The 9,138-nt window shown below is 42.4% G+C and overlaps 1 protein-coding gene across 5 annotated transcripts in view; it reads right to left on the bottom strand.

Moving 5' to 3' along the window:
• Window positions 1-9,138, bottom strand: part of Rgs8 (regulator of G protein signaling 8) — a 46,723-nt gene that overhangs the window by 21,542 nt on the left and 16,043 nt on the right. For all 5 annotated transcript variants that reach the window (XM_008838494.2, XM_017799472.1, XM_008838495.3 and 2 more), the window contains exons 4-5: window positions 7,210-7,311; window positions 6,241-6,305 (exon numbers count right to left, since the gene is read on the bottom strand). In XM_008838494.2, the coding sequence (XP_008836716.1) occupies window positions 6,241-6,305; window positions 7,210-7,311 (167 nt within the window). The remainder of the gene's footprint in view (window positions 1-6,240; window positions 6,306-7,209; window positions 7,312-9,138) is intronic.

Raw genomic sequence — 9,138 nt, 5'->3', positions numbered from 1 at the left:
TATATATAAATCGGCACATTTAGCATTTTGGGATAGCAACCATATTGAATTCTCACACTATACAAGCCATTGTTCCCCTTTCATGGATGAGGAGAAGTGAGGTTTATGGAGATTAAGTGATTGGCTTAAGGTTACTGAACTGATAAGTGACAGAATAGATGCTGGAAACTTACACAGTTGCTTCTGTTCTGACTGTTTATAAGTTTTTAATAGCTGCTCAATACAGTTCAGGCACTCCTCCCATCAAGGCTAAATGTACCTACATTCCTGGGCACAAGTAAAACTTAAAGCAAATTGACATGAGGGCAAGAACAAAAATAGGTCCCTTTTCTACCCATCTCTACTTCACAAATCTATTTCTAACTCAGCCTTGGTTTTCCCAGAATGCACAAAGCCATATTTGTTGACTGCCTGTGGAACTTCCATGTTACGTACATGGAATCTTTGATACCAATGTGCCATTAAAGAGTGCTGCCTGAGGATCTGAGGAAAGGGTGACATCAGGTCCTCTTTGAAAGTCTGGGCCACACACCCGACCTGGACACTGCCCTTTTCTATTCTGCACACTTTGAAAAGAGAACTGCTCAAGCTTCCTGGGGATTAGCCACCTCTGACGGGCTTATGGAAAACTCACCCTAGACTCCAAGCTAGGGCTCCTGATTCCGTAGGTCTAAAATAAGACCTCAAAATCCTCATTTCTTATGGGCTCTGGCAGATACTGCTGCTGCTGCCTTCCAAGATCACACTTTGGATAATACTGTTCTAGAATCTTCTGGCTTAAAGACAGTATGGGGAGAGCTGTGTAGTAAATGGACATCTGGCTATATGTTGTAGAGCCTAAGACTACGTAGATGAAGAATCTAATGAATTCCACGAACTGATCTTTTAGTATGTATTTGATCACTTGTTTGAGATTTTTTGTTTTGTAGCTATGTGATCAGATTAAATTTTATGTGTTTTTTTTTTTTATCTCAACCTTTTTCTCAAAGGGGGCTAATTTTATAAACTAAAATCTTTTCTACTGGCCTTGTTTTACAGCGATAGATAATGCTGTAGTTGCAAAAGTGCTCTCAGTGATCTGATTCCCCTAACCTAGCATTCTGTGGGGCCAAGTAAATAGACACCCTCCACACTCCCTGCAAACCACCAAACAAGACTGTCTTCCGCATCAGTGCCCAGAGAGAGGTGCTGGGTGCCATTGAGGTATGGAGGCAGGCAAAGAAGTGAGAGGAAGGAGCAAAACATGTAGCCTACATGTAGCTTAAAATTGGAAGGAATTCAACTTTTATACCAAAAAAATGCAAAGGAAGGAGGGTTGCAGGAGCAAGACGGAGAAGAGAGGGAGGAAAGAAAAAACCGAGGGAGGGAAGGAGGGAGGGAGGGACGGAGGGAGGGAGGGAGAGAGGGAGGGAAGGAAGGAGGGAGGGGAGAGAAAGAGGAAAGAAAGAAGGGAAGGAAAGGCAGAGAGAGAGAGATATTCAGAGTTCAGGACTGAATGTCCCTCTTAAACCAGGACAAATAAACACACACTCAAACTTCATGAAAAAGAAAAGCAAAGATAGATTCACATCTTTCCTGTCCTCCAGCGGCCTGTCAGAATAGATCTCCCACAAACTAGGAGCCTTCCTTCTGTTGGGCATGAGGAACAGAAAGTCTTCTGGACACACACACACATACACACACACACACACACACACACACACACACACACGCACGTGCGCACTTTCAGAGCAGACTACACACACACTCAGATAGCAAGTCTAATTGTAACTGGATGAACAGGAAAAAGATTCCAAATTAGCACACATTAGAAATCCTTCTAGTCAATGAAGCCATCAACAATTTCTATTTTAGTTTCATTTGTTAGTTAAAAAGAAAAAGCACTTACAAGTGATTACCTCTCAGGCCTCAGTGGGTGTTTTCCCTCTTTGTTCTACATTTGTAAGCAAATACAACTGGAAATGAAATTACTCCAAATGTTTGCCTTCCAGATTTGTTTTTAAATTCTAAGGTTTTAAACATAGTCATGTTACTTTCTTTTGCCTGATATTTGAGCTCATGCAGTGCTCAGAAGAAGGGACTATCAAGAAGGAAAGACTCAGAACACAGGTACTTTGGTCCCCCTTCTGGCTGCTGGAGCCATTTCAACTGAGAAGCACTCTTACATAACCACACAGGCAGCACTGAGTCAAACCACCTGCCACAGGTATTTGACTACGGCCTAGCCTCCGTGTTTGCTCCAGAAAACACCCTGGGAAACAGCATAGAGCTAAATCCAGCTCCTGACATGTCCTATTCCAGCCCTTTTGTTGGAGAGATGAGGAATCTGATTTCCTAAAAAGCCGAAGTCTCCATCAAGGACACCTACTATCCAGGAGTAGATAGGAGGACAAAATCAAGACCATGAATCTGATACAGATCCAGTCAGTGTTCCTCACTGCATTGCCCCAAAGCACTTTCCCCAGTGGAAAGGAAACCATTCTCTAAACCAAAAGTAGTCCTCTGCTCCCAGATCAGTAGGGCTTCTAATACTGACAAAACAGAATTTAAGTGTGGAATGTCTGAATTCTGCTCGCAATCCCGAGGCTACCTGGCATGCAGTGAGGCACCTGTATTTTGTCTTGTTATTTGTGTGCATGCCTATCTTCTCTAAGGCCTTCATTCTGCATCAGAGATGGACCTTAGCTCTTCCTCCTGTGCCCCCTCTCAGCTGCATAGATTTGGGATATCCTTTTTAAAGAAAGCACATCCTTTTAAAAAAATAATAAATAAAGGAGTGTTCAGAACCCCAGCAAAACAAGGATAGCAAAGATACTGTAGAGGTTGGGAATGGGGAAAAAACTAGCAACCTGGATTCCATGAACTGCCAATGTATGGAGAATGACCAGGGAGAGGGTTCTAGACTAACTCCTGCTTTTCTGGATCCCAGTCATTCAGGAATTCTCTACTCTTTACTCCATAGGACACTGTGTTGTCCTGACTGAAAGCTCTGCACACCTCCCCTGTCAACATTGTCCCTCCCGAGGGACAGGAACACATGAAATCCCTTCAGAGAAGTTTAATCAGCCCTGATTGAGTCACAATACTGATCCAAATTAATTAGACTTTTAGAAAGATGTCAGCATTTTTTAAGGCAGGCTGGGCTCTGATTCCTCCGTAGCCTTCGCAGGGGAATAAAAATTCAAATTCTAAAAGCTTGACGGTGTACCAGCGACCCCTAAATATCCTTTCTTCTCAAGAACATTCATGTCACTGGCTTTTTATTTCTGTACTAAACAGAAATAAAAACAGAACCTCAAACTCTAAGAAGGATCAAAGAACTTCAGAATTCAAAAAGCCTTTTTTGTAGTAATTTGACAAAGAAGCAAATTGGTATCAGCTTGTAACCCTTTAGCAGAATTCCCATCTTAGAAAAGTGTTAGCACGTTCCTGGAAACCAAAAGCTTCCCTAACAGAACCAGGACCAAGTAAGTATCTGCAGATCCACAACTCACTGAATCAAGCAAATAAAATTAATCCTCTTAAATCGCCAGGTCTTTCCACTGTAGCAATACAAACAGACTCGAAGCTTCCAACTACTAATTTTACTTCCATAAATGTTTATAATGACCTAATAGTAATAACTGGCTACAAAATTCACAGCCTTATTGTCAAGATATTTATTTTGCATGGAATAAATAAAACATCTTTTTTTATAAACACCACCATATCATTACAACACATCTTTGAGTAAGAGCCTAGAATTCTCTAAATGTGTCCACTTATTTATTAAGCTTTCCATCTGCAGGTGATAGGTAGCAAGCAGGCATTCCTAACCCTATTTTAGAATGAGGAAACAGCCTCAGGGACTTGAACTAAGTGAATCAGTGTGAGGCTGAAATAGAACCGAACTTGAAAATGACCTTGAATCAAATCCAGTCAGAAAAGAAGGTGTAAAGTGGTAGTGACATTTATTTAACAGAATACAACTCCAGAAAAATAATCAATAACCTTAATTTTTTATTTTATGTGTACAAGTATATTGCCTACATGTATGTGAGTGCACCTCTATCATGCAATGCCACGGAGGTTAGAAGAGGGTTTCGGATTCCCCTGGAATTGGAGTAAAGAATGGTTCATAGCTGCCATGTGGGTGCTGGGAATTGAACCCAGGTCCTCTACAAGAGCAGTCAGTGCTCTTAACCACTGAGCCATCTCTCCAGCCCCAATAACCTTATTTTTAAAAAAGCATTACAGTCTAATTCTAAATATCACAATGCATAGGCCATTACCTTGGCAAATCCACCATGTATACCTGTTCTTGAGGTATAGATATATGTGAGATATACAGCCACGTGCTTTATTTTCCTGCCTAAGTATAACCAATGGAATACTAAAACCACTATTTGCTTCACAAAATTATTTTTTATAATATGTACCACTCATTCTTAGATATTGCAGTTTATTTTAAAATCTATTTGAAAGTATTTGTTAAGCTCGAGAGATGGCCCAATTGGTAAAATGCCTGCTCTGCAAGCATGAGGACCCAAGTTCGGATGCCCAGCACCCACATAAAAAGACTGATGTGATACCTTAGCATTGGGAAGGTCCCTGAGCTCATTGGCCTTGTCTAACTGGTGAGCTCAAGGTTCACTAGGAGACCATCTCAAAAAATCTAAGATGGAGAGTGATAGAGGACACCTGACATCACTCTCCACGCTCATGCATACACGTGCATGTGCACATACATGTACAGGCACACAATACATGCATGCATTCATCACATGCACACACACAAAGTACTTGCTAATTTGTTTATTAAGAACAAAAGAGGGAGTCGGAAGAAATAACCTTTGATCAAATGAAAATCAAAAAATCACTTCTTGTTTTGTTTCATTTATTATTTGCAATGCTGGGCACTGAACCCAGGGCATCACACATGCTAGGCAAGTACTCTATCACTGAGCTACCTCCCCAGTCCTTAAAAAACAGTTACCTCTAATGGCATCTGCTGAATACCAAGAGACTACCAAGACCTCCCAGTTATCTAGCAACCAAGCCAGGACAGCACAGGTCTGAGTCCCACCCACGTCCTTACAACTTAATTGTCCCCAAAGACATTCCCCACCACAAACTGTAAGCAGCCCTTCTGCTCCCAGATCTAACACTGATGTGACGCAAATTTACGAGGAACACCGAATGTCTGTCTGCAAACTTCCTCTCTCCTCAGAACACCCCCTCTCCTCCCCGCCCCTGCTCTGCCACTTCCACATACTTAATGCCATGGGGATTTCAAGGCCCAACAAATTTGGACTTGCTCATGATGAGAAAAAAAGAAAGAGCTGAAAAGTTTGACTAATGACAAATTGCCCTCTGCACACTGCAATATGCACAACTCTTCCTGCCTTTGTAAGAAACAAAAGGCACAACAGCTGAGGAGGGAGGGAAAGGAAGAGGGGGGAGTAGAGTGGTGATCTAGCCAGCAAGTGCGGGCACAATGCAGCTGAGACAGTCATCCCTCAAGATAAAGAGCGAAATTCTGTCAACTCAAGGAAATGCTAAAATGCACACAATGTTCATTTGACTAACTAGCTCAAGAGTCTCCAATGACTTGGGGAAGAGGGTTTGTCCATATTATAAATGAGATCTGGCCTGGAACCTAGATCCTCTCACTCCAGTCAATCCATCACTCCAATTACCTAAGCTGAATTCTCTGGTTAAAATTGCTGAGATGCCAGGCATAGTGGCACATATGTATAATCCCAGCACTTGGAGGGTGGCAGGCAGAGGCAGGAGAATCGTGAGTTCAAGGCCATCCTTGGCTACATAGCAAGTTTGAGACCAGCCTAAGCTACAAGATACCTTGTCTCAAAAAGAAATAAAACTATATAAATATAATTATTGAGAACCTGAAGATTTCTTGGAACCATACTTTGAAAAAAAAAAAAAAAAAAAAAAAAAGGAGAAAAGGAATTATTCTTTTTTGAAGGAAAAACATTTAAAAAAAAAAAAAAAAAAAAAAAAAAAAAAAAAAAAAAAAAAAAAAAAAAAAAAAAAAAAAAAAAAAAAAACAGGAGAGAAGGACTTTTTCCCATTGTTTTCTCATCTCTCTTCTCCTCCTAACAGTAGCCTGTGTGCAGGCAAGACTCACTGAGGGCTGGGATCTTGCTTAGCAAAGTACCCTGAGCCTAGGAAGCATTGCTACGCCTCTTACCACATAGATGATTTGCCTCAACAGGATGCAACCTGAATCCCACTTACATTTATGAGAGAGAAGCACATCAAAGGAATCTGCCCACCTCGTCGCTTCTTCTGTGGAGAGTCTCCTAGAAAAGAACAGTATCTCTCTGAGTATTTCTGAAATGATCTCCTTTCTCCAAACCACTATTCAGCATTACCCAGGAGAACAAATTGGAACAATGAAGAGCAATTGCAGACCGTACCTGGATTCCTGTAATTCTATTGCTGCAGACTTGTATGTTCTTAAGAAGCAGTTGGGGAAACCTTCTGGGTAGGGAGGGGGTAGGGCTATGTAGCTCAGTGGTAAAGTGCGTACCTAGTATGAAGGAGGTTCTATGTTTGAGTCCAAGAATTCAGAAAAAGAATCACCCCTGGGTGGCATTTCAGAGAATTCCATATATTACTTTTAGTCCAAATACCAAAGCTAAATAACTGCATGATTTCAAGACATCAAGGTAATAGTGGGAAAAAGCTGGTCTTAGAGATAAAAAAGTTAGGCTCAGTTTGTAACTCCATCTCTTACTGTTACTTCCATTTCTTCACCTCTGAAATGGAGGCAGTGATGCCCTTTACAGAAGTATGTGAAGGTGAAACCAGGTAACATCATTTAGTACAGTGCCTGCACAGAATAGGTACTGAATACAGATGATCTGAATCTAAGCATATTTTTAGAGTAAGTTTGAATGTTTATTTCCAAATTGAGAGAGCTCAGATTGACAAGTTAGTAAAACCAAGAAGTATCCTTCTCCACCCACAGCTCCAGGCATGATGGGTGATACTGCTTTCTTTGGAGAAGGAAGCTTCCCATTTGGGCATCGCTGTGCTGTGCCTTCCTCTCACACCCAAGGATGTGAAAGGAGCTGTCCAGAGGCAGGAATGTATTGCCCTGTGGCTTATCTGGTCAGCAAGTCACTAGAGAAAAAGAGGTCCCACAGGCACCCCACTGTGTGAGTGAGTACCCTAGGAATGCAACATGGACATAGTACTCACTTAAGAGCGCGATTGGGTTTGTCAGGAAGAATGGCTGTGAAGTCACTACAAGAGTCTGACTTGTGCGACAGGCATCCCAGTCGAGTCCTCATCCCTTTGTTCCTGCAGCAAACATGGGGGCAGAGGAAAAGGGGATGTGATGAACCCAGCTGCCAGCTCTATAAAAGGCCCCTAGAACTACTGCCCTGCACCCCAAGTAGGTCCATCAGTGAGAACACCTACAAAGGCAAGGGCTGTGGTCACAGGTCACACCTTATCTTTCACTACTGCAAAGTAATGTGTGCCCTGCCCTTCCCCTGGGGGCTAAAGGCTTTTTTAAAACTGACATAGCAAGTTGATGGTAAGTCAATGAAGGTCATTAGCTTGGAAGAATTTCTAAATTAGGATTCTCTGTAGGGAGAGGAAATACAGCAGTGACAAAATAACAATCCACATTTTGCTTTTTCCACTAGGATGGCCAAGTGGCAGCAGCAGCAATTTCTAACTGCAAAGTCATGAAAGCAGTGGCCACACCAAGGGGAGAAGGGTACTCCCAGAATGCAGGCATGATTAGCAGAGCAAAAGCACAGAATATGGGGCTTCAAGGCAGGTCAGTTCCAGTCAGCTTCTCTCCACTCATCTCACCAACCAGGTTATGTATGCATGAATGGCTACAGAGCAGCAAGAATTGATGCCTACAGGTGGGGAGAGCAATGGACACAATCCACAATGGGGAAAAACCAGCATTCCCTTTGCCAGCTCTTATGCTTGTTTCATCTGCCCTGTTTACCAGAGGTCGGCAAACTACAGCGCTGCAAGGTGTCTGTATACATAAAATTTTATGGGACCACAACACTACCATTTGTTGACATATTGGCTAAAGACGGCTTCAACTTCAAGGGCAAAGTTGGGTAGTTATAATATAAGCTGTGCAGCCCAGAAAGCTGAAAATATCTACTCTCTGGCTCTTGACAGCAGAAGTTTGCTAACCTCTGACCTTTAACCAAGACAATTCTTCATGTTGAGGGCAAAAGTAGACAAGGTTTGGTGTTGACAGATCAGGACTTCAGTCTGACCCCTAAAAGGAGCTGCCGTGTGCAGAGCGGCATGGCTGTGGAAATAGTCCTAAGAGATGCCATCCTCCCATGTTGAGAGCAATTCTTTCTGGCTTGGCTTTCTTTTTTCACAAATCCTAAAGCTAGGCAAGGACTTAGAGGTCATTCAATTCAATCATTTCCTTTGGCTTCAAATAGATTTCCATTCCCTGACCTGCTCTTTGTCTTTGTTCACAGAAATCTTACTGGACATTTGTCTACTGAGATGGCATTGTGTTTGGCAGGAATGAACATTTGTATTCCACAGCACAGCTCCACGGAGTGCCTTAGAGCTGGAGCATCCAAGTTTCCAGAAATATCCTCTCCCCCAGGAAACTGACCTTCAGGTACCTGCTCTACCTCTCCTCTCAGCCAGGCTTCACTGTAAAGCCATCTATTTTATGGCATCTCAAAACATTTACAGCAGCTATTTTCTCTCCTGAGACAGAGAACATCTTATATATCCATTCGCTCTTACAAACCACAGGGTATCTGACACCTGGCTGTGTGAGCAACTGATTGAAAGCCCTTGAGTCATCACCACTGTGAAATCAAGCAAAGGCCCTGCTCAGTCTGCACCATGGGTCAGGTCCCAACCTCCAGCAAGCTAGCGCACTTCTAGTGCCTTAGCATCATCAGTTATAAAGCAGTCAGGTCATTGCTCCCAAGGAGGACTCCAGAAAGTGGCAAATCCACACAAGCTGTTTATAAACCAAAGTTTAGGGCAGGCCAGTGTAAGGGTACTATAGTTGCTCCCAAGACAACTGTGAGTCTCTCAAATAATTAGCAAAAGTCCTCAACAAATTTCCTTTGGAACAAAATGGTTTTTTTCCATCTTTCTGAGACTTGAATTACA

The sequence above is a fragment of the Nannospalax galili genome, unplaced genomic scaffold (genome assembly GCF_000622305.1).
Source record: "Nannospalax galili isolate Female #2095 unplaced genomic scaffold, S.galili_v1.0 scaffold1899, whole genome shotgun sequence".
NCBI classification, from domain to species: domain Eukaryota; kingdom Metazoa; phylum Chordata; class Mammalia; order Rodentia; family Spalacidae; genus Nannospalax; species Nannospalax galili.
This window is presented reverse-complemented; position numbering and strand designations above follow the sequence as displayed.